At 35.0% G+C, this 25493-nt stretch overlaps 4 protein-coding genes across 6 annotated transcripts in view; all 4 read left to right on the top strand.

Moving 5' to 3' along the window:
- The window catches only part of arrb1 (arrestin, beta 1), a 51491-nt gene extending 38349 nt beyond the window's left edge, over window positions 1–13142 (top strand). For 2 of the 3 annotated variants that reach the window (XM_088920952.1, XM_088920951.1), the window contains 9 exons: window positions 858–925; window positions 2983–3118; window positions 3665–3749; window positions 4109–4181; window positions 4820–4957; window positions 5101–5184; window positions 5548–5571; window positions 7720–7790; window positions 9803–13142. In XM_088920952.1, coding sequence (XP_088777078.1) covers window positions 858–925; window positions 2983–3118; window positions 3665–3749; window positions 4109–4181; window positions 4820–4957; window positions 5101–5184; window positions 5548–5571; window positions 7720–7790; window positions 9803–9903 — 780 coding nt within the window. In that variant the 3' untranslated portion in view covers window positions 9904–13142. Of the gene's footprint in view, window positions 1–857; window positions 926–2982; window positions 3119–3664; window positions 3750–4108; window positions 4182–4819; window positions 4958–5100; window positions 5185–5547; window positions 5572–7719; window positions 7791–8383; window positions 8436–9802 lie in introns of all 3 variants that reach the window. The other variant, XM_088920953.1, reaches the window with a different exon arrangement.
- A 2084-nt stretch (window positions 13143–15226) lies between these two features.
- LOC148830204 (olfactory receptor 52E4-like) lies at window positions 15227–16192 on the top strand. The gene has a single exon (XM_088921596.1). It carries the CDS (start codon window positions 15227–15229, stop codon window positions 16190–16192), a length of 966 nt encoding a protein of 321 aa, XP_088777722.1.
- A 2679-nt stretch (window positions 16193–18871) lies between these two features.
- Window positions 18872–20042, top strand: LOC148830203 (olfactory receptor 52B2-like). The gene is made up of 2 exons (XM_088921974.1): window positions 18872–18884; window positions 19058–20042. The coding sequence occupies exon 2, from the start codon at window positions 19086–19088 to the stop codon at window positions 20040–20042; it is 957 nt and encodes a 318-aa protein (XP_088778100.1). The 5' UTR covers window positions 18872–18884; window positions 19058–19085.
- A 3018-nt stretch (window positions 20043–23060) lies between these two features.
- Window positions 23061–24026, top strand: LOC148830202 (olfactory receptor 52E4-like). The gene has a single exon (XM_088922428.1). It carries the CDS (start codon window positions 23061–23063, stop codon window positions 24024–24026), a length of 966 nt encoding a protein of 321 aa, XP_088778554.1.
- Window positions 24027–25493: the final 1467 nt, after the last annotated feature.

The raw sequence follows: 25493 nt of genomic DNA, 5'->3' as shown, positions 1-25493 counted from the left end.
AAACAACACAGATAAAATTGTGCTGTGGGACCTCACTATTCATGTTTACACATTTTTCATGTTTCAAATTCATCCAGAAATAATATTAGTATGAGTGCAGGAGACAGATTTGAAGAGGAAATTATGAATATTGTTGTACTTTATGGGAGTTCAGAGAGGTCTATTTTTTAGACTAGTGTTTTGCTGCTTGCGTTTACAGTCTCTGAATCTTTTCTTATGAACTTCTACTCTTCTTCTTTCACTTCTACCACCAAATAAAAAAACCTTAATTAAGGATTCAAGTCATAACATAATACAGTATTTCCTGTGATAACATAATGCAGTTTTGTCTTAGTTCTAATTAGAGCTATTAGCAGAGTGTGTCAGTAAATACCTTATACACTCTTATACAATCAGTCTCCCAATACATCAGAAAATGAGTCATGTCTGATCAATGTCATGGCAACCTGGAACCTAGCCTGGAAGAGGGTACAGGTGGGACTACACTCTGGATGGGATGCCTGCACTGTTCATCAGAGGGTATACACACACACAAGCTCATGGAGACCATTTACAGACACCAATTCGCTTAGCCAGCATGTCTCTGGAAGGTAAGAGATCATGGAAAAACCCACACAAGAGAGAACATGCAAATGCCAGACAGAATTTGCTGCAGTCTGAAACTGAATTCAGGACTGACCTCTAAGCCACATGATTGAATTAGCTGGCCTTGCCTCCTTAAGTCCTACTGAAGTTCCTTTTTGTAATTGGACAGAAAAGCATGCTGTGACATTTTATTTCCCTACTAAGAAATACTTCTCTTGTCTTTCCTTTGTTCCTTCGCCATGTTCTTCTTTTTGTTTGCTTCGCTTTTGAAGGCGTGTGGCGTAGACTTTGAAGTGAAAGCTTTCTGTGCAGAGAACCTTGAAGAAAAGATCCATAAAAGGTACAAAGGCATCACTGTGCAACTAAGAAATCCAGTGTTCAGTGGAATTTATCATTTGATCCTTAGCAAATTTTAGTTCTGTATCACTGTCCACCCTTGTCATCTGTACTTAGATATGATTCAGTATTTCAGTATTTTTTTGCTGACATCATTCAATCCATTTTTAAACTTTAGTAGTCTTCCACAGTTTATAGAGTGCACTACCATTTTACTCATCTGAAAGTTTACAATATATGATTTATTCAGATAAAATGAAAAGAGAAGATTCTACCCAAAATACCTCTAACAATGCTAAAATTAAATGTTAAACAGATGCAACTACTAAAACTGCTCTTGTATGACATAGCAGCATTAAAAAAAGCGAGATATACAGAGCTTCAGACAGAAAACATTACATTATAAATTCCACAGTCTTGTGTATGTATCATGCAGTATAGTGGCACCTTCTGGGAGTTAGAATTAGCATGTGAATTGCTAGATGAGAAGAATCGTAATGAAGAATAGTTACTACTGCAATGGGTAAGATATAAATCCAGCCAGCCTTCTTGCATCCTGAGGTAACCAGTGCATTCTAATAAGCTGAAAAATGAAGCGCCATTTCCAACCAATTATTTCAAAATACACCTAAAATGATTGGCATTCCTTTTCTGCCTTTGGAGTCTGTTAGGGGTGTTCTAGCCAAAGTGGGTGTTTTTGTATGCGCAGGCTTTCTTGTAAAAATTGCAGCTACTGCCATATTGTTACCTGTTTCTGAGGTGGCTAAATGATTCTGATATGTAGTTTGTCCTTTTCCTTCACGTACAGAATTGGGACAGCAAAGTCAACTACTGTTATTATAGTCAAGCATTTGTATTTGTAATCAAGAGATTATGTGTATTTCCATGCGTACATGTGATCATATTATTAAAAAAAAACATAATTTGTGTTCAAATGACCATAAATATTGGGACACACTAACTTTAAGCCTCAAAGAGTAAATGTCAGTATTTGGATGTGTATTGCGTTGACAATATCAGCATGAAGGCTGTAATCCACTGATCTCACCAAGCTCTTTGTACAATCATTTGAGATGCTTTGCCAAGCCTGTGGTCCAGTTACAGCGTTTTTGCATATTCTTGGGGTGTTCTGACTTCATTTCTTTCTTCAGCATGTGAATTTCCTATCAATTGGATTGAAATCTGGAGATGGACTTGGCCTTGATTGCATGAACCATATGTTTTGAGTTTTTGTCAAGCTCAGTGGTGAAGTGACACCCAATAAGTATGGTAGCATTTTGGTCTACATAAGCAGGCAAAGTGGTTCTGTAAGCTTCAGAATTTATTCAGCTGCTTCCATCATTAGTTACATGATCAATAAAAGATAAAAGTGGGCCAGTTCCAGAGGCGGACATGTGTGTCCATGCCAAACAAATGGTTTTGTAGCATCTGCTGCTCCTTTCTTTCTCCACAATTTAACGCTTCCGTCACTTTGGTAAACATATGTCTTGTTTCAGAACAGTCTTTGCTCATGTTTATATTTCTGAGACTTCACAATTACCTTGCTTTTGTAGGGCACTGTAATTCATGTGTGCTATATTACTCAGTTTTATAAGCTTTTCATCACTTAAAACAGATGAAAAATACCTCAAGCACTAACAGTTACAGTACCTTGTTTGATTCACTGTCTTGAATGAATAATTGCATATATTTTCCAATACTTTAAAATTTGTAATTCATTTACAAGTTAATTGAATGTAATTAAGAGAACAAAGGGGTGGTTTAAAAGTGGATGAAAACATGTTGTAGTGTTCAAATCACATCTACAGTAAATCTACTGCTGATCAGGTTTAATTGAAAGCTTCCAAGATTCTTATCAACATATTTTACTCACTGTAAGTTACATTGTGATTTTTTTAAAGATCTATGATTGAGCTAGACAGTACAACTGACAGTCACAGCAGAAAAAAAGTCTTAAAAAAAACTCTAATTATATTGCTGGACACCATATGTTTTTGGCTATAATATCTATACTTTGCTTGCAATGCTGTAAATTCTGAAATGTGTTTTTCTGCCATACAGGAATTCAGTACGTCTTGTGATACGTAAAGTGCAATATGCCCCAGAAAAACCCGGACCGCAGCCAATGGCGGAGACAACACGGCAGTTTCTGATGTCTGATAAACCTCTTCATCTTGAGGCTTCATTAGACAAAGAGGTGAGACAACAGTGACTGTGAGAAATTGAATTTCTTAATGAATTACACCCTTTGGAACTAATTAAAATGCTGCTTCTTAATGGGACCTCCAGTACTTAAATATAATTAGAGTTGTTAAATTATAACGGTTAAAATAGTGCACTATCAAAGTAAGACTTTTACTACATATACATACCTATAAAGTTATAGGATTATAATTTTTTATAGTTTATAATGATTATAAAGAAGTATACCTTCAAAGAACTGGAATACATTTCTGTAGATTTCAATGGATTTTAAAAGAAAGCGTGACTGTTGTTTTAGACAATACTGACCTCTGTGGGCCCATAGATGTAAATTCAAACCAGACAAATAGCATGATTTTCAAACTGAGAAATAATTCCCAGAGAATATGAAACATAAATATCAGTTTTTCTTATTTTTGGAGTAAGTGTAAAAACTTATGAAGCAGATATTGTCAACCAAGAAAAAAAGTGTGTTATTTATACGTAACAAAAATGACACACATTATGTGTGAAAAGACATGTTTTCCTCTTTACCTTCCAGATTTACTACCATGGGGAACCAATTAATGTAAATGTTCATGTCACAAACAACACAAACAAGACAGTGAAGAAAATTAAGATCTCAGGTATCTTATTAGTTCCTGAAATTATGTATACTGTATATTATATAATGAAAACAATTTCAATATCATGTTAATCAATTTTAACAACGTAACTGTATTATATATTGTAAACAGTTCTATAAATACTTATATATAATGATTATTACCTTACCTTAACTGTGTATTTTTGTGGATTTTTAAAGAAAGCTGTACTATATGTAATTTAATATGAACACCATTGCAGTATTATAGGTAGGGATATTTCTGACTCAAATCACAACACTACAGGAGACAGAGCTGCTTAAGTTTTTCTCATTTCGCCTTGTTCTCTGCATTGAAAGTACATACAGTATATGTAATCCTTCATTTGTCTGCCCATGCAGTGCGTCAGTATGCAGATATTTGCCTATTCAACACAGCACAATACAAGTGCCCAGTTGCAACTGAAGAGTCAGAGTAAGTTTTTTGTGAACTTTGTCATATACTAATTCTATTTTCAAATGCTGTTTGGATGTTTACAGAGTCAGACTGTGTGTCGCATTAAGGTTTGGGTATTGCTTAATTTAACATGTTGCAGTGTTGGCTTTATACACACCGCTTAGAAGCACCCCAACATATTTCTTGGTAAAATATACTGTAAATACTGTATGTGATGAAGTTAATAATTACTAGGAATTTTGGCAGCACAATGCTAAAAAGTTGAAAACTGTAGGTTAGAAAAAACTATTGACGATTCATTGCTATCAGTTAATGACGGCAAATGTTGCTATCAGCTATTGCCAAAAGCAATAACTGCTTTTAAGATTTTGATGGCAACCAGGATCATCATTCAAGATTGCTTTCCTTTTCTTCACTGATCATTGAGTACAAATAATTGATATAGGTTAATAAATGATTGGATGTTTAGAATTTTCCTTTTGTCTTAAACATCACCCAGTGGAAGGTACACTGTGTGTAGAAGGAGAACGTGCTGATAAACCCTTAGAACAGAAATGATTGTTTGAAGGATGCTTAGCTCCATAAAAACAAGATATTCAGTGATATCAGCCAGCATAGCCAATTTTTCCATCACAGCACACGGTCTGTTTCTGCAGTGACATCGTAGCTCCTAGTGCCACCTTCTGCAAAGTTTACACGCTCACCCCCTTTCTCGCCAACAACCGCGAGAAGCGTGGTCTGGCCTTGGATGGAAAACTCAAACACGAGGACACGAATCTGGCTTCCAGCACCTTGTGAGTATGTCTGTGCGGTTCTCCGAGTCCCAAGAAAGACCGCTGCCCGTTGGGCAGAGACGAGCATGAAACCCAGTACCTCAAAGAGCAAGTGGCATAGTGATGGTGCTGCCCTGTAATCGATGTGTTGTTGCCTTTTACAGGTTAAGGGAAGGTGCAAACAAGGAGATCCTGGGCATCATTGTGTCTTATAAAGTCAAAGTGAAGCTGGTTGTGTCTCGAGGGGGGTGCGTTTTTTCTTTTGTTTGTTGCTTCATTGCATTGTAATAGTTTTCTGCAGATTTGCACATTACAAATAGAACACTGCACACGTTATACTGTACGATAACACTTCATATTTCAGTTCATATGGAAACAAACATCATCTGCTCTAATGTACAATGTTTTTTTCATAGGTAGCTTGTCATTGGCAGATGCCTTAAACTACAGATGCCCATATTTGTAGATAAGCTTAGCGAGTAATTGTTAAAGAAAGTGCTGCACTCCTTTTTAGCCTCAAATGTAAATATTCAGATAATTGTATTTGCACATCTTTGTTGTCTGTTGTAATAATATTTCAATATGTTGTGATAATATTTCAACACTTTCAGACTCTTGGGAGACCTTGCATCAAGGTAACTTGAAAACCTTTGTTTAATGTAATCACAGATTGCATGCCACTACTCAAGCTCATTGCTAATGAATAACACCAATATTAATTATATTAAAAACTCTATTAGGACTGTCACCTTGTAGTGTTTCATTAGAACAAATAATTTATGATACCATTTAATATTATAATCCTCCATTTAAAAGTTTTGTTATGCTTACATACTGCTGTCCTACCAAATTATTAGAGAACTGAATGTTCCCCAGGAGAAACTCGTTCTGTTCAAAGTAAAGGGAATGACCCAGTACATGATTTGTCTCCCAAGGACAGTACAGTTATAGTAGACTAGACTAGGTTAGTCTAAGTGACCCCTTAGGATATTTTAATAGATGGTAAATAAAAAAAGGTTTAAAAGTAACTGTAAAATGGTGCATACAGGTATGTGTTAGTTGAAATACAGTAATAAGGTCATCAATAATGCACATATTGTATTTGTTTTTCAGAGAAGTCATTAAAACTATTATTTCAACATTAAATAATCTGTATTAAGTTATGGAGCATCAGTAACTTAATTCATAGACATATATTACATAAATAATGCAATTAACATTATTATGTTACTACTTTAAAATAAGTGTTACCAGATAAAAATCTTTGTCAGAGCACTACTGTATATTCTAGTTTTTCCTTAGAAATATCTCAGCCTGTTTTTGCACATATCCATGATTCTTAACAGTTATTGACATTGTAAGTAACAGTCTTAATACAGTTGATAAAGGGATGCTGTTTCATCATGCATCATAAATCAGTGGTTTTTAATTTGGGTTTCTAGTTGCTTGTTTTTTCAGAAATATGACAAGGTCTTTTCCTAATAAAATGGCAAATATCCTCTTGATTCGGTGCCCTGTGAAGAACAAACATTTTGGGCTTTTCAACTGGGATCAAGAAATAATCATCAGAGATAATTGCACTATTCAGTGTAATTACAGCACTGAGATGTGTTCATCTCTTTATCCTGAATGCTAACCCTAACCCCTCTCTGCAGTTCATCAGCACTATACAGAAGGACTGAAGCTGCAGTAAACTGTTTGCAAGTTGCTGTTATTAGAACCAACTCTTCATGTACAGTATTACTCTTTTGAAACACTGTAATAGTAATGTGTGTTAGGAGATTAAAACAAAATGAATTACTTATTACTTTATGTCTTACCAGTTTTGCAATGTATGCGCACAAGCAAAGATGTCCAGTTTAATTTATATTTACCTTCCATTGATCTGACAATCTCCTGAAAATTCTGACAGTGTAAATATCCCATTTGACACTATACCATTTAAATAAATGATCATTACTTCTGATCCATTAAAATGAATATTTGAGATACTCAGGTTTGAAACCACTGCTGACAGTACAATTCAAGCCATCTGCATGTTCATCATTGCATCATTGCACTGAGTGTTCCTGGTGTGGAGCTGAACCATGACTCAAGAAAACATTTCGTTCATTTCTGAAGAAACAGGCAGCACTCTTCTGTCCCCCATGAAGCATGCTGCATGCATTTTTCAACATAAAACCATGGTCCAAGGCGGGTGAAATTTTAATCTATAGGTGGAAATGCAGACCTTACTTAAATCAGATGATTCCCGTGATTATTAGACTTCTTATATACAGTAGGAGTTTTCATTTAAAAACTCTTTATTAGGAAGGAGTGCCATAATGTATCTCATATAATCTTGTTCAATGGATACTGTAAATTATTTAATACCCCATTATTTAAAACTAAAGAAAAATATTTAAAATCATAAGTTGTATTTAGAATAGGATTTATGTCTTATTGGGGATAATGTTCTATTAAGGCAAACTCTTAGCTTTAAAATAAAAAAGAGTATTATTATTTTTTAAAATAATTAATCGACTTTACTTAACAAAATTGGATGCTAATTTATCCATATCCTTGATTAAAGTTTGTAATCATTACCAATGTTTTCTAGGGTTATGTTGTTTTTTTTCCACTCAATGACAAAGAAAATATTTCTTCAATTTGACAGACAGAAAAAGAAAATCTTTTTTAAAGGAGACAATTTTTTTAATTTTATTTATTTTCATAGACAGCAAATATGCATATTTTATATCTATCAGCAAAGGTTACAATGGCTTTCTGTTCTCCTTTTTCAGCGATGTCGCTGTTGAGCTTCCCTTCACATTAATGCATCCTAAACCCATTGAAGAAAGCTTCTACAGAGATGGTACGTACAGCTCTTGATGGGTGGGCTTCACTGAAGTGTCACCATTCAGCAGAAATACATAAATTACACTAAAATGCCATCTGTAAATTCATTATAAAAATCCCAAAGCAGTGTGCAGAAGACAACTTATAGGTAGGGGGGTCGTTTACTTTTACTACCTTAAAAAAACATTTAGATAAAACTTCAAAATATTTCGAGTTCTGAGCAGAGCCAGTAAAGGACAATGCGTGTGATTCCAATGTGAAATTCCATGGTAGTGAATTCTTGCTATGAAATAAAGTATATCTTATATTAAATTAGACACATGTTCTTTCATATGTAATGGTGAAGCATTTCTGATCTTTTTCTATCAGTGCTGAATGTACAGTACAACAAACAGGAAATGTGGTACAAAACACCAAGATATTTTTCTTATATTTTTATTTAAAGTGTACTTCACAGAGGCTATACGGTAGATGCTTTCAAACAAACTGAAGGCCTGATGAACTCTGTATAATTTATTAAGTTGTTTTAAAGACATTCTTTACCTTGGCCTTAATTTTCACAACAAATATTCTGCTGTGTCATCAGCCTTCCTTTTATTTTTATCTTAGCTCCAGAAAACGAAGCACCCATAGACACAAATCTGATAGAGTTCGATACCAAGTAAGCAGTCTGCTTGTGAGTGAAGCTTGCTCAGCCTAGGTGTTGCATGGCTAACTAACCTTGCATTGCACTTCATTCTCTTTCTTTTTATTCCTTTGGCCAAACTGCATCTCCTTTCTTCTTCTCATCTTCTTCACCATCTTGCATGTGCATTAACAGCGGATAAACGCAAGTACGTATGCACTGATGCACGTTTGTCTTATGGTAACAGATTTGGGCATGCGTTTCTGGTTTTATGTGAGACACTGTCATTTGGGGATGGCTTGCACACTCTAGGAACATGGCAGTACGTATTAAGCAGCTTAGTCTTAAAGTCAAACGCTATCTTTTCTAACTTTGTCTCTGTCTTTACTAAAATGATAAGACAAATCCTTGTCTTATACAAAACAAATTAAACATCTAAAATACAGAAATATAATCAGCACAGGCAGAAATTGTTTAATTTTCCACACCAGTGACAGAGAAAAGGGAAGAACTCTGTTGCATTTTTAATATCGAGCACACTCCAGAATTAAAGAGCCTGAACATGGTGCCACTGGCAGTGACTTGAAATTGTATTAATCTTAATTTATTATATTAAGTTTAATTAAGAACAATATTATTTATTTTATTGATTAACAGCAGGTAATAAAATGTTATTGTAAGTAATTTAGCGAAATATGATATTTGTAAAACTGTAATTGTATTAGTTTACATAGGCAGCTATAAGATAAGATAAGATCACTTTATTGGCCATATTCAATTTCTTGTATTAGGAATTTGTCTTTTTGCATACCCCAGCTTGCTCTCCATGAGACACACAGGCAGAGAGAGAGAAGATTGGGGTCAGAGCGCAGGGTCAGCCGTTTATACGGCGCCCCTGGAGCAGTTGGGGTTAAGGGCCTTGCTGAGGGGCCCAACGGAGTAGGATTCCTCTACCAGCTGCAGGATTTGAACCAGCAACCTTCCAGCCACAGGCGCAGATCCTTAGCCACAGTTCCACCGCTCTGCCCCTGTATCAGCATGCATAGGCTGCAAAGGAACAGGTGAAGGTTTATTCCATGCTGAAAAAAGGACTAGAGACAAAAAAGAAAGGAGAAAGAGAAACAATCTCTTGGCCATGGAGCCTTCTTCAGGTGTAAGCTCCACAGTTGAAAGGTTGTTTCTTTTTTCTTTTCCTTTCAGACTGGAACAAACCTTCACCTGTTCCTTTGCTGTTGTATTATTCTGTGTAAGGGCTTGTGTTGTGAAATAGCAAGTACATTTTCGCTGGGATACTCTGTAATAAATCCCACTGTTTTCCAACACAGTGCAATCTGTACGGATTGGAAAGAAAATTGTATCATGTACACAAAAAATAACCTGCCCAGTCACTTCTTCTTTCCTAGTGATGATGACATCGTATTCGAAGATTTTGCTCGGCAGAGACTTAAAGGTGCAAAGGATGACAAGGATGAGGAAGACGAAGGCGCAAACTCGCCCAAACTAAATGACAGATAAACAGGCGGGACTAGTTCTGTTCTGTACTGTGACACTGGTACGCAGAGGTACCAGAAGCTGCAGATAACCTAGAGCCTGGGAATCCTTTTATTCTAAACAGTGGTGCCATTCTTTTGTTCATGTTCACATTTGTCTTTGAATTAACACAATGATATAAGGCAAGCAAACAAAAAGAACTCATTCTCAATACAAGCGGTAGAAAAGATATCAATTGAATTGTGATTACCAGACCCAGGGGCACTCAGCAGCACAGTGCTCCTCTGAGCCACTTTGTTATACCTGCATTTCATTGTGAGACTCAAAACGGAATATATCAGATTTTTTCATTTGTTTTTAGGAATCTGATTGAGGATAAATACAGTACAAGCATTAAGAAATACTGACTAACTTCCTGTTGCTTTTTGTAACACTATATACGTGTTTCCAGTCTACAAGTCATAGGGCAGATGGGAGACATGCACAGTTCAGAAGAGGGATGAAGAACGGAGTCCCTTGTCAGTAATGTTTGCCTTTGCCTTTACAAAACATGTGACTTTGCACAAAAGGATTGTCACAGAAGTGTATCTCCAGTAAGCCCGTCAAAAAGGGTTAGCTGTTCTTAAGCATTATTAATGTAGTAAAATACTCTTCTAAAAACTTACATTATACAACCAATCAAATAAAATGAACAAATAAATAATAAAAGTGAAAAACTATCTTTTTTTTGGAAACCATATCAAACTACAGTACCAACCATAGTTGATACTGTCTTCAGCAGACTGGTAAAAATGTAGATCTGTTTAGAAGTGACTGCATCTCAAGATACTTTTCTAAACCAATTTACATATTTTGGACTAACAAAGGAGTAGTTAGACTCAATGATTTGCTGTTATTGGCACTTTTGTTTTCTTCCAACTTTTGGTGGATGGATACATAAAAAATGGCAAAGTGCAACATTAAATACAGACCAAGATTTGCTCCTGTAAATAACAGCAGAAATCTGTACATTAAAAAGCAAAAATAAATCAACAGAAGGTTCTATCCTGGACTATCAAATGTAGTTTCAATAATGTTGCAATTCCGCTTTCTGAAGAGATCTGAAGACGTGGATACAATATACATTTAATTAAAGTGAAACGGTTGGGGAAGAGAAAGCAGTCACACTGCGTCAGTGTCAGTAGTTTTGTTGGTGATGTGGACAAACCGAGCAGCCATGGATGGGAGATGGTGCAGTCTGGCTTGGAGTTATCACTCATTACATTGGCTGAGTACACTAAGGGTGGCCTTGCTGTAACATGTGTTCCAGACTTTATGTCTGGTGAAAAAGGAATGTAAAATTTCAGAAAATTAAATGAAGAGTGGTAGATTTAAACCATGTCAGCGTTTCACTTTGTATTCTACATCTACATTATTTTCTGCTAAGACAGGTTTTTTAAATTTTATTTAGATCGATACTAGCTCAGTGAACCCGTTTACTGCTTACTTCAAATTGTCTTCATGCACCTCAATAAAACTTATTCTTAAAGAAAGACAACACCAACTGCCCCGATGAGTCCTTTTATATACCAGTCTAAATTATGCCCATGTGAGAATGTGGCTCTTGGCTCTCCATTAATTAACTAATTAAATCAACAATGCACCTCATGTGAACTTCTACACAGACAATAGAAGCCTTATGGCCTCTAATAGCACACCCATTGTAACTAACATCTTCTCTACAACTAGCCCCCCACTATGATGACATTATTCTAAAAGAGCTTTTCCAAACATCTGAAAATAATTGGAACAGAAACACTAGTGAACTCACCATCATTTTAAAAAGGAGAGTATAAATATCAGCATTCAACTTTTGTTTGAACATATGGTCCATAACTATCAAGATTTCAAATGGTTTTTGGATTTATGGAGTTTAGTTTCTGTGTCCATACACATACTCATCAACAGAACAGAAGTGTGGTACAGTTCTGCAGGGACATTTTAAACAAATTCCTTCTCCATTTTCACGTCAAATGTGTTCTTTCTGAAATTTAGTTTTTTTAAAAATAAATTCAGTATTAAATAACTTAAAAAAAAATATTTAGGAAATAGCATTCAGTTTGATTTCTCATCTTATGCTAAAAGTCTCACACAATATTCTAAAGCATTTTCCCTTTACAGAAAAAAAGGAACAGTAACAATGTAAATGCATCAGACTTGGCGTGCAGTCAGGTGTCATTTTAATATTGATTTAAAATGTTTTTAATACTGGCATTTATATCACAGTGAAGCTTCAATCAGAATTTTATTATAGTCTTTAAATTTCTTTGTGTTTCATAAGATCTATTAGCTGTATTGCAGTATCCAAACATCTATTACTATGTATTGTTTTTAATGGCATTGTAATTTTAACACATTTCAAAACAATTTCAGTTATTTGAAAAATGCAAAATTTTGAAATGATCAAAACAGAAACATCTTTAACTCTAAACATGGTCAGTACTTCCCAGTTTGGTAGATCTAACACAAATGCTGAATGCAAAGAAAACACTCTCCTTGCTAATATTTCCGTCTGAATGTCACAAAATGTCCTTTTTTATAGAATAACACATTTTTGACAATAAACCAGTATGTATATTCTCCATACCTTTTTTTAAAAAAGCCTCAAGGAAAAATTAAAAAAGAATCTTTTTTGCAACACTACTTACTACGGGATCTCTTACTAACTCCCCAGTTTGTTGTTGTACGTTCTGAAGAAAAAATGGAAATTATTTCTGCAAATGTAATTCCAAGTGCATATCACTTAATGAAAAATGTGCCTAATTTAACAAATTAATAATTTCTTACCAATGAGAAACTCTTATTTTATTGCACTCCACACTGATACGAAGTGCAGTAATCCCTAAGCCCATTAATGTAAAGAAAATAAAGCAAAATGTTTACATTGAATAGATATGCCTATTGTTCTTCCATTCCTATGACTGCTCTCCATGTTACTTAGAATGATCTTTCTTAAAGATGACGCTTTCTTATTTATAATAGAGCTTAGTGTTAGAGCTAGTGTTTGGAACTATCAAACACATTGAAGGTTTTAGTATTTATGAGACGAAAATGTGGTTTTATATGCTTCTTGTTTCCAAACGCATCATATTTTTGTAATGCAATTTCTCTGTACCATGTTCAAAATATCACTTTGTTTCTTTTTGTTCTGGGATGTATTTGTGATGTTTGACTATTCTGTCAAGTCTTAATAAATAATTATAGTTTAAATAATGTATTGAATTACTCCTTTACATTGTTTTATTAAAACTAATATACATTGTGTAGTCACGATGCAAAACTTTTGATCAGGTTTTACAAAACATTTTAGTTAAAGAGGTGCATACAACCATTTTTAAATATATAAACAACATTTTTATTCTTTATAAACATTCATTAATAAAGCATTTAGGGGTTATTTTTTTATTGTGAGACTGGTTTTTATCCTTTTATTAACAATTTATTTATAATCTCTCACTATCTTACAGCTTATAAAAATATATAAACAAAATGCATAGCCCCTTATATAAAGTTTTACCAGCAAATCCTAAGTTCTTTATACTATCAGTACTAATCAGCACTGATTCATTTCGATTTCTCATGTTGCTATGATCATTATAAAAATATGCCTGTTGTGGCTGTACTCTTTGAGAATAAATAAATATTAAAGGACTATTGAAAAATTAAAAAAGTGAAACACAAGGTAAGTTTATGAACTTTGTGAATCACTCTGTGCTTGTGCTTCTGTCTTAAGAAGTCACAACTTCTTAAAAGAACAAACTAGCAGTATAGTGTCTAGTCTTATAATTTTCCAAATTCCTCTATAATACTCAAACACAATTCCTACAAGTTCCAATTGAACTCTCAGCTAAATATTGATTGTTGTTGGTCTATTTAATTGAAAGCAGAATTTTAATATTTCTTAGAATGGAGTGGACATGGTTAGAGGTGAGGAAAACAGGAGAAAGATCTACTTTTTTTGCTATATTGTTGTACAAATATAGTAAAAATAAGATTACATCACAAAGAAATATTTTGTTGGCGAGGCCTCTACTATACAGAGGACAAAATAAATTATTTGTTTGGTTCTTACTTTATAACTTTCTACCAATACTTCTTTAAGGCATTAGGCAAATCTCGTTGTTGTGGCTGTAATTGCAGATTATTGTAGGAGTAAACTACATTATGTATACTGTATATAATCAGGGAAACAACAAACAATTTAATTGCTTATTTTGTGTACATTGGCCTTCAATTGGTTTAGAATACAGAGGAACACATACTGTACTGTGGTTAACAAAAATAAATAAAAATATTTAGAAACATGCCATACAGTATATCAACAGACCTCATCTACTGTACATAGTGCAGCTAAAAATTAATGGATAAAAATTATTTTCTGCAAATTGGGTCTGAAAGGGGAAGATTTAAATTGCACAAATGTACTGTAGCAAAAGGTGTGTTTTTCGCTATTTTCTTAGTTACTTTAATATTGGCTAAAAAAATAAAAATCCAGATTTCGTACTTTACATGGGATATAAATACTTTAATAGAGTCTGAGTCTTTGAATCACAAATGAATAACTTGAAATGTGCTTGAAATGTATTTCATGTAACCCGTATGTGACTCATTCACAGTATTACTATAAGCTATTCATGCAGAAACAAAAAAAAAACCCTACACACTTGAAGTCATGTCTCTTGAGAAGTCATGACCCAAAAGGGTATTCTATGCAGCAAAACAAACAGGCTGTAATTCTCTGAGTACTTTTCAATACTCCAGAAGGAATTTAGAAGTCTTTTATATTGCTGCATTTACGGATGTTCCTTGAAGAACCTGTAACTTTGGTGAGTTCTCTCTTCTCTACATCTATCGTTTTGCTTTTCATAATGATAGCCACACTGACATAGAAGTTTTATATTTTACATGTGCCCAAATGAAGGTTAAATGATACTTGTAAAATACAAAAAAAAAATGTGTTATTCCTTTCAGGAAAGGGAAAAAAAACTAAATTGTAAGATTTATTCCATGTTGAAAAGAGAAGAAAAAAAAGAATCAGCTGTGGAGTCTTCTTCTCACCTAAAGAAGGATCCTCAGCTGAAATGTTCTGTTTCTTCTCTTATCAGCATGGATTAAACCTTTACTTGTTCCTTTGCCACGTACACATGCTAACATAGCTACCTACTTAAAATTCTGAGATACTGACAATGAGGGTGATTTTCTAATGAAGAGAAAATGAATTTGCTTGAGTGCTTATTTGTGTGTAAAAGAACTCGTGCTTTCTATCTAGCTGTGTGTGCAGGACGTAACAGAGAGCCATGTCAGCTGTCAACACCTCCAGCCTCCGTCCAGCAGTGTTCATTTTGATGGGATTTCCTGGGATAGAGCACCTGCAGCACTGGCTGTCTGTCCCTTTCACTGTCCTCTACATCACTGCTCTCGCAGCTAACAGCATCCTAATACTAGTGATCAGACTAGAGAAGAGTCTGCACTCTCCCATGTACCTTTTCCTTTGCATGCTGGCAATGGTGGACATTGGTTTATGCACAACTACTTTACCAAAAGTGCTGGAAGTGCTTTGGCTCAACAACAAGGCCATTTCATTTGAAGGCTGTTTTATTCAGATGTTCTTCATTTATGTTTTTGTAACATTAGAATCCTCAATTCTCTTGATGATGGCTTATGACCGATACATTGCCATTTATAACCCTTTACGCTACACAGCAATGCTATCGAAAACACTCATTGGTAAGGTATTTGTGGGTCTTTTAATCAGAGATGTCGTTTTAACTGGGATTGTACCAATATTAGCATCCAGATTGCCTTATTGTTCTTCTAATAGTATCCCTCATTGCTACTGTGATCACATGGCTGTAGCAAAACTGGCCTGTGCTAATATAACCATTAACAGTTATTATGGACTGGCAGCAGCATTTTTCATATTAGGTCTGGATGTAATTTTTATTGCTTTTTCTTACATAATGATTTTCAGAGCAGCACTAAAACTAAGATCAAAAGGAGCTTGCTTAAAAGCTCTGAACACCTGTGGGTCTCACTTGTTTGTTATCTTCTGCTTCTATATAATGTGTCTGCTTAATTATGTATTGTACAGGTTTGGAAATGGTTTTCCTCCTCATGTTCACAATATGTTCTCAGTCTTGCATCTTCTCATTCCTCCAGTGTTAAACCCCATTGTTTATTCTGTTAGGACAAAGGAAATTCGTCAAGCATTTCTGAAACACTTCCTAAAGAGAAAACTTCACCCTGTCATGGACCACCATTGATTATTTTAATAGTCAAGCTTGAAGCCACTGCTATAGACATATCAGGTTATTCCAGAGCAATTTGACTAGAATATTGGAGGCAGATAATCTAAAAAAGTAATGGATTAACAAACAAACATCAAGTTCAGTTAGTGAGCAAAATAATGTTTTTACCTTCAGCTATTCTTTATAAACACAAATGCAATATTCATAAATGTAAATAGTGTCTAAACCAAAGTGATGTATTTAATAACATGAATTTGAAACCCGCTTTAAAAAACATATGTCAGCTATGTAGGGCCAAGTGATTTTTGTGTCAGTCTGTGGGTACTGTGGGAGAAACTGCTAATTTTGCTCATCATTAGGTGTTGTTGAAAAGGGATTTTCACCAGGTTTATGAGATGTATAAGATGCAGCCATATGTCTGAAAAAAGAAACCTTGCGATTCACATGAGGAGCTTCCCAGGCTACATAATTTCACAGATGTTGTGGGGTCAGGTGTTGTGTGAGATGATGCCCATAGCTTTCATCCAGGGGTATACAACTGTGATCATTAAACAAAAAATATGTTGGATTTTTTGTGCTCTCATTTGTGTAAATTATTTTTGTTGTCTACTGATTAATGTTTAAAGAATTGCAATCCTCTGGCCTATTGTAAATTTCAGAATTAAAGACAAAGGAATGTAAATAGGGATTGTTTGTGACAAGGCTACTCCATGTGAGGAAACATACAGTAAATAATTAATGTTATAAACTTTTGTAAGTTCAAACTGTCATTGGTGCATTATGAATTTTTCTGTTACTCAAAATAAAGTTTCTGTGTTTATCTACATCTATAACTTTAAGGGCATCCATATTCTTATCAGCTATTAAACCTGAAGGGGACAGGGTCAGTAATTTGTCTTCCTGAAGACAATGGAGTTGCGTTTTTTGAAAGAAAAATGTTCTCAGTGGTGATGTCTGTCTATGTTTTAAACACTGTACACCGTATGTACAGTACTGTAAAGTTGTACTACAGATTCTTCTGAAAAGGTTTAATGCATGATCAATTTTATTATGAATGTTAGCTGAGAAATGAACAACAGAACTTCTGTCATGTAATTTGTCACATTCGTTCGGAAACAGTATTTTCATCAATTTTAAGGCACGTTTTCTGTTACCATGCTCATTTTCTTAGTAATTGAAATTACTATTCACAGAGAGTGATTTAGAAAAAGGTTGTGCCATAAAACGTTGGAATCTATTACAGAAGTCCTTTCTGTCATCGTAACTCTGCTACTAATTATCAAAAATATTTTGAAATTCCATGTAGAATTTTTTATATTTAAAACAGAGAGTCAAAACAATTTCCTTGTGAAAGTTCAAAAGGTTTCCTCATGCATGCACTTTAAATAAGCTTTAATTAGTGACTGTAAATCAGTGACATACAGTACGTACAGTAACACACCCTGAAATGCAGAAAAAGCTTTTGCTGAATTGCTAAATGTAGAAATATGGTGCTTTAGAAAATGGACAGCTTCTACAAAAAGAGTTTACAGTAAGAAAGTAAGGGACCAACGTTTCACATATTCACATGCTATAACTTCACTTAATACATCAATGCAGCATTTTATTTAAGCAATGCAACATGATCACTCTGCACTAATCAGAGAGAGGAAGAAAATAAAAATCAACATGCCTTGGCTTTCAATACAAGCAGATGTGGACCACACAGAGCATGTCCCATCGGTAATAAAGAGCGATGTCTATAAAAATACATTAATAGGAAGATTAATGTAGTGGTACTGTTTATTGGTTCTCCCACCTTGCCACGCAGTGGTAGAATACCACATTAAAAAGACCTCCAGAAAAATGTGCATAACTGAAACAAAAGCTACAATAACTTGTGCCCTGAGAATTCTTTTTTAAAAATCAGTGTCAGAGATAACTCTAATGAAACACAAAGAACTTCACTTCCTTACTGGTGAAGAACGGATAATGAACACCATACCTTACTGTGTGTTTGACTTGTGCTTAAGGTCCTTCCTTGTCTGATCTATATGAGATCAAATGAATGGAAATCTTCAGACATCATTTTAATGTCATGTGAATTATTTTTGCTTCACACATTACTCACTGTGTGAAAAATGAAATGTCTATTCTGTAACCAGATTGAATGCATTACACTGCTACAGAGCATGCTTATAAAAGTATGCATCTTTCAAATATAACATCTCTACAAGACAGGCAAAATGTAAGACACTCTACTGCTAGAAAACACCTTCTCCTCTTCAGTGTACACTGCTGCATTACAAAATATCTGCATGTGGCAGATCGATGACACTGGTTACAGTATACAGTATGTGCACAATACCTGCCCCAGCTTTGAAAACAAGCACTAATTGAGCTTTAATCTGAAAATTATTAAGAGCAGCTCTGTGTTGCTTCTTGTACTTGTTTACGTTATGTGAATACTACTGATTCATCTTCATGCATGACATATCTGAGGTTATTAACATTCACTTTGAGTATTTTTCAAAACACTAAAGTCGGCCTCCTGTGAAATGTCTTGAACCAAAGCAAATAAGATGCAGCCAAAGCAATGAAAGAACAAATTAGTCCTCAGAGTATTTTCTCAGATGTCATAAATAACCTACAGTGTTCACTCTCCACGGCAGAGCAACCCAGACCCACTTGTGAAGATCCAGTGAAATACAGGGCACGTCTCATTTTGGTGAGATCTCTTTAATTTCTTGAGAAACCATGACATGGTAAAATGTGTTGTGATGCTTAAAAATAATGCAAATAAACCTTATTGCAAACAATGATGTTTATAACTAAAGAAAGAATTTGTTTCAAACTTCAAGTGCTTATTTGTGTGTAAAAGAACTCTTGCTTTCTATCTAGCTGTGTGTGCAGGAAGCAACAGAGAGCCATGCCAGCTGTCAACACCTCCAGCCTCCGTCCAGCAGTGTTCATTTTGATGGGATTTCCTGGGATAGAGCACCTACAGCATTGGCTGTCTGTCCCTTTCACTGTACTCTACATCACTGCTCTCACAGCTAACAGCATCCTAATACTAGTGATCAAACTAGAGAAGAGTCTGCACTCTCCCATGTACCTTTTCCTTTGCATGCTGGCAATGGTGGACATTGGTTTATGCACAACTACTTTACCAAAAGTGCTGGAAGTGCTTTGGCTCAACAACAAGGACATTTCATTTGAAGGCTGTTTTATTCAGATGTTCTTCATTTATGTTTTCGTAACATTAGAATCCTCAATTCTGTTGATGATGGCTTTTGACCGATACATTGCCATTTATAACCCTTTACGCTACACAGCAATACTATCAAAAACACTCATTGGTAAGCTGTTTTTGGGATTTTTAATCAGAGATGTCGTTTTAACTGGGCTCATACCAATATTGGCATCCAGATTGCCTTATTGTTCTTCTAATATTATCCCCCACTGCTACTGTGATCACATGGCTGTAGCAAAACTGGCCTGTGCTAATATAACCATGAACAGTTATTATGGACTGTTTGTGGCATTTTCCATATTAGGTCTGGATGTGATTTTTATAGCCTGTTCTTACATAATGATACTCAGAGCGGTGTTAAAACTAGGATCAAAAGGAGCTTGTTTAAAAGCTCTGAACACCTGTGGGTCTCACTTGTTTGTTATCTTGTGCTTCTATATAATGTCTCTGCTTAATTATTTATTGTACAGGTTTGGAAACGGTTTCCCTCCCCATGTTCACAATATTTTCTCAGTCTTGTATCTTCTCATTCCTCCAGTGTTAAACCCCATTGTTTATTCTGTTAGAACAAAGGAAATTCGTCAAGCATTTCTGAACAACTTCCGAAAGAGAAAACTTCACCCTGCCATGTGAAGTTTCGGTTATTTTAATATTTAAGATTGAAGTCACTGCTATAGATATACAGTATCAGGTAATTTCAGAGCATTTTGACTAGAATACTGGCAGTTAATAATCTAAAAGTTAATTGCTTAAGAAGAAGCATATACCAGCTCAAAACCTTAATGTGCCCTTCGATTATGTGACCAAAATTATGTTTTTACTGCAGCTAAGGTTGAAAAACATAAATGAAATATTCACAAACTGAATGAGAATAGTGTAGTGATGTATACTATTAGAGCAGTGATATATGCGATAAATTGTAGAATAAAACATAATGTAAATAAACAACATAGAAATATAGAAGAATATATATACAGTAGAGGTTTGTTTCTCAGTCTTTGAATACTGAGGGAGAAACTGCTAATTGTGATCATCAATAGGTGTTGTTGAAAAGGGTCTTTTCATCATGTTCATGAGATGTATAAGATGCAGCCATTTGTCTGAAAAAAGAAACCTTGCGCTTCATATGAAGAGCTTCCCAGGCTACATAATTTCACAGCTGCCTCAGTATATCCTATGAGCATGTTGAATTACTGTGGTTCACAGTGCTGAGGTCAGGTGTTGTGTGAGATAATGCCCATAGCTTGGGGTTCATCCAGGGGTGCACAACTGTAATCATGAAACAAATCATTGGATTTTTTGTGCTCTCATTTGTGTAAATTATTTTTGTCATATACTGTTTAATGTTTAAAGTATTGCAATCTTCCAGCCCTTTGTAAATTTCAGAATTAAAGACAAGGAATGTAAACAGGGATTGTTTGTAACAAGGCTAACCTGTGTGAAGAAAATTAAATATAAAATATTATAAACTTATGTAAGTTCAAACTGTCATTGGTGCATTATGAATTTTTCTGTTACTCAGAATAAAGTTTCTGTGTTTATCTACATCTATAACTTTAAGGGCATCCATATTCTTATCAGCTATTAAACCTGAAGGGGACAGGGCCAGTAATCTGTCTTCCTGAAGACAAAGGAGTTGCATTTTTTGAAAGAAAACAGATGTTCTCAGTGGTGATGTCTGTCTATGTTCTAAACACTGTACACCATATGTACAGTACAGGAAAGTTGTACTACAGATTCTTCTGAAAAAAGTTCTGAAAAGGTTTAATGCATGATCAATTTTATTATGAATGTTAGCTGAGAAATGAACAACAGAACTTCTGTCATGTAGTTTGTCACATTCGTTCAGAAACAGTATTTTCATCAATTTTAAGGCAAGTTTTCTGTTACCATGCATATTTTCTTAGTAATTGAAATTACTATTCACAGAGAGTGATTTAGAAAAAGGTTGTGCCATAAAACGTTGGAATCTATTACAGAAGCCCTTTCTGTAGTCTTGTGCCCCGCTACTAAAGTAATTATCAAAAATGTTTTGAAATTCCATGTGGAGTTTTTTAAATTTGGTTTAAACAGAGAATCAAAACAATTTCTTTGTGAAAATCCAATAGTTTCCTCATGCATACACTGTATACTGTATATTTTTTTTAGTGAACGCTGAGGATTAAGAATACCGAAGATCAGTGACAGCTATGGACCCTGAGCACTGTGCACTAATCAGAGAGGAAGAAATTAGACATCAGCATGCCTTAGCCTTCAATATAACGGCAGACGTTGACCACGCAGAGTGCTCCCCATTGGTAACAAACCAATGTCAATGCCTATAAAAATACATTAATAGGAAGATTTATGTAGTAATATTGTTTATTGGTTCTCCCATCTTGCCATGCAGCGGTAGAATACCACATTAAAAAGACCACCAGTAAATGTGGTCACCGGGATTTAAAAAAAAAATCAGTGTCAAAGATGACTCTAATGGAACACAAAGAACTTCACTGCCTGCACTGCACCTTGTCAGACCTTGCACACTTACAGTACGTGATTCTGTCTTCTGATGCCTCCCCAGTGTACAGTGTATCCTGCTCAGAAAGATGACCTTTCCACTCTGTGCAATAGGATTGTGGTTTCTGTTCATCAGCTTGATAAGTGTGTATCTGTGGTTGCTGAATAATGGATAATGAAAACAAACCATACCTTACTGTGTGTTTAACTTGTGCTTGAGGTAGTCCCTGATCTACCTGATCTACAGTACCTCCTTGATCTACCCCTGATCTTGTCTGATCGATATGATAGGATATGACTGAAAATTTTAAAACACAATTTTAATGTCATGTGTATAATTTTTGCTTCACACACTTACTACATAGAAAATAAGGTGTCTAGGCTTTAACCAGATCCAATTCATTACACTGCTACAGAGTGTGCTTATAAGATTACGCATTTTTCAGACATGAGATCTGTACAAGAAAGGCAAGATTTAAGACTCTATTGTTAAAAAAACACCTTCTCTTCTTCAGAGTACACTGTTTGCTGCATTACAAATCCTGTCTATGTGACAGATCGAAGGCACGGGTTACAGTGTATATTTGCACATTTCATGTTCCAGCTTTAAAAAAACAGGCAGAAATTGTCCCTTAATCTAAAAATGAATAGGAGCAGCTCTGTATTGCTTTTTGCACTATATACAGTAAATGATATCTGTGGATACGCGTGATTCATCTTCATACATTACATATCGGAGGTTATTAACATTCAAGGTAAGTTTTTTTCGAAACACTAGAGTCGGCCTCCTGTGAATTGTCTTGAACCAAAGCAAATTAGATGCGGCCAAAGCAATGAATGAACAAATTAATCCTCAGAGTATTTTCTCGGATGTCATAAATAACTTAGTGTTCACTCGCGATTGAAGAGAACCCCATACGCAGCTGTGAAGATCCAGTGAAGTACTTGTCCTTTTGGTGAGATTTTCTAATTTCTCAAAAAATGTTGACATGGTAACGTGCCGTGCTGCTCAAAAATAATGGAAATAAAACTTATAACAGTGACTTAAATTATTAAGGGAAAGAATTTGTCTCAAGCTTCAAGTGTTTTTTTTGTGTGTGAAAGAACTCATGCTTTCTATCTAGCTGTGTCTGCAGGAAGCAACAGAGAGCCATGCCAGCTGTCAACACCTCCAGCCTCCGTCCAGCAGTGTTCATTTTGATGGGATTTCCTGGGATCGAGCACCTGCAGCACTGGCTGTCTGTCCCTTTCACTGTCCTCTACATCACTGCTCTCACAGCTAACAGCATCCTAATACTAGTGATCAGACTAGAGAAGAGTCTGCACTCTCCCATGTACCTTTTCCTTTGCATGCTGGCAATGGTGGACATTGGTTTATGCACAACTACTTTACCAAAAGTGCTGGAAGTGCTTTGGCTCAACAACAAGGACATTTCATTTGAAGGCTGTTTTATTCAGATGTTCTTCATTTATGTTTTTGCAGCACTGGAATCCACAGTTCTAGTGATGATGGCTTATGACCGATACATTGCCATTTATAACCCTTTACGCTACACAGCAATACTCTCACGGACTCTCATAGGAAAAATGTTTGTTGCATTTTTAATCAGAGACATAATTTTACCTGGACTGATACCTACATTAGCATCCAGATTGCCTTATTGTTCTTCTAATAGTATCCCCCATTGCTACTGTGATCACATGGCTGTAGCAAAACTGGCCTGTGCTAATATAACAACAAACAGTTACTACGGACTGTTTGTGGCATTTTCCATATTAGGTCTGGATGTGATTTTTATAGCCTCTTCTTACATAATGATTTTCAGAGCAGTGTTAAAACTAGGATCAAAAGGAGCTTGTTTAAAAGCTCTGAACACCTGTGGGTCTCACTTGTTTGTTATCTTCTGCTTCTATATAATGTCTCTGCTTAATTATTTATTGTACAGGTTTGGAAATGGTTTTCCTCCTCATGTACACAATATTTTCTCAGTCTTGTATCTTCTCATTCCTCCAGTCTTAAACCCCATTGTTTATTCTGTTAGAACAAAGGAAATTCGTCAAGCATTTCTGAAACACTTCCTAATGAGAAAACTTCATCAGGTCATGGACCATCATTGATTATTTTAAAACTCAAGCTTGAAGCCACTACTATAGACATATCAGGTAATTCCAGAACATTTTAGTAGCATATTTTGTCAGTAAATAATCTAAAATGGTAATTGATTATGAAAAAAACACCCGCTCAAAACCTAATGTGCCCGTCAGTTATGTGAGCAAAATGTTTTTACCGTAGCTAGGCTTGAACAACATGAATTAAATATTCATAAACTGTAAGAGTAGTTATGTATGTAATAAAGAATAAAATACACCTTAAAGAAACAAAAAAGCACTATGGGGGGAAGGTGATTTACTTTTCATTCTATGAACAGTGAGGAAGAAACTGCTAATTTATTTCTCATCATTATGAATTGTTGAAAGGAGCCTTTTTTCACGATTGTGATGAGATGCATGAAATGTAGCCATACAGTATGTCTGAAAAAAGAAACCTAGTTCATATTTAAGTGCACTTCACATGAGGACCTTCTATGGCTAAATAATTTCACAGCTGTCTCAGAATGTCCAATGAGCATGTTGAATTACTGTGGATCACAGTGCTGGGATTATGTACTGTGTGTGAGATATTGTCCCTAGTTTTGGGGTTCATCCAGGGGTTCACAACTCTTGTCCTCATGAAACAAAATATTTTATGGATTTCTAGTGCTTTCATTTGTGTAAATTATTGTGGTCATCAACAGTTAAATGTCTGAAGAATTGCAAGCTTTCAGCCCTTGGTAAAATTCAGAATTAATGACAGAGTAATGTGAACAGGGATTATCTGTAGCAAGGCTACTCTGTGTGAAGACATTTAAATAATAAATGTTACAAACGCTTGTAAATTCAAACTATTATTTGTGCATTGTGTATTTTTTCATTGCTCAAAATAATATTTATGTGTTTACCTTCAGTATGTGATTAAAAGTAAGAGCGTCCATATTCTGAACAGCCATGAAACTTGAAGGTGTTGCATTTTTGTAAAGCAAAGAAAGGTTCTCAGAGGTGATGTCCGTCTATGTTTAATATACTGCACACGGTATGTACAGGAACGTTCTACCTCATATTCTTCTGAAAAAGTTCTGAAAATGTTTAATGCTTGATCAATTTTATTACGAATGCGAGATGAGAAATGGACAACAGAACTACTGTCATGTAGTTTGTTACATTTGTACTGAAACAGAATTTTAATTAATTTTAAATCACTGTTACTATTATCAGCTACTGTAGTACTTGAAATCATTTTAAAATGGTCTGCATAGTGAGCAAGGTGTAATTCAGACATGTGCCATAACACATATGGGAGTGTATAACAGAAGTCCTTTTTGTCATCTTATTACCATTCTACTACAATAATTATCAAACACATTTTGAAATTCCATGTAGAATTTTTTATATGTGATGTTAAACAGGGCGTAAAAATAATCTCCTTTTAAAAATCCAATAGGTTTTCTCCTGCTTGCCCCTTAAATAAATTTTATTTAGTGACAGCTG

This window comes from Atractosteus spatula, chromosome 7, assembly GCF_055471065.1.
Source record: "Atractosteus spatula isolate fAtrSpa1 chromosome 7, fAtrSpa1.hap1, whole genome shotgun sequence".
Classification (NCBI taxonomy): domain Eukaryota; kingdom Metazoa; phylum Chordata; class Actinopteri; order Semionotiformes; family Lepisosteidae; genus Atractosteus; species Atractosteus spatula.
This window is presented reverse-complemented; position numbering and strand designations above follow the sequence as displayed.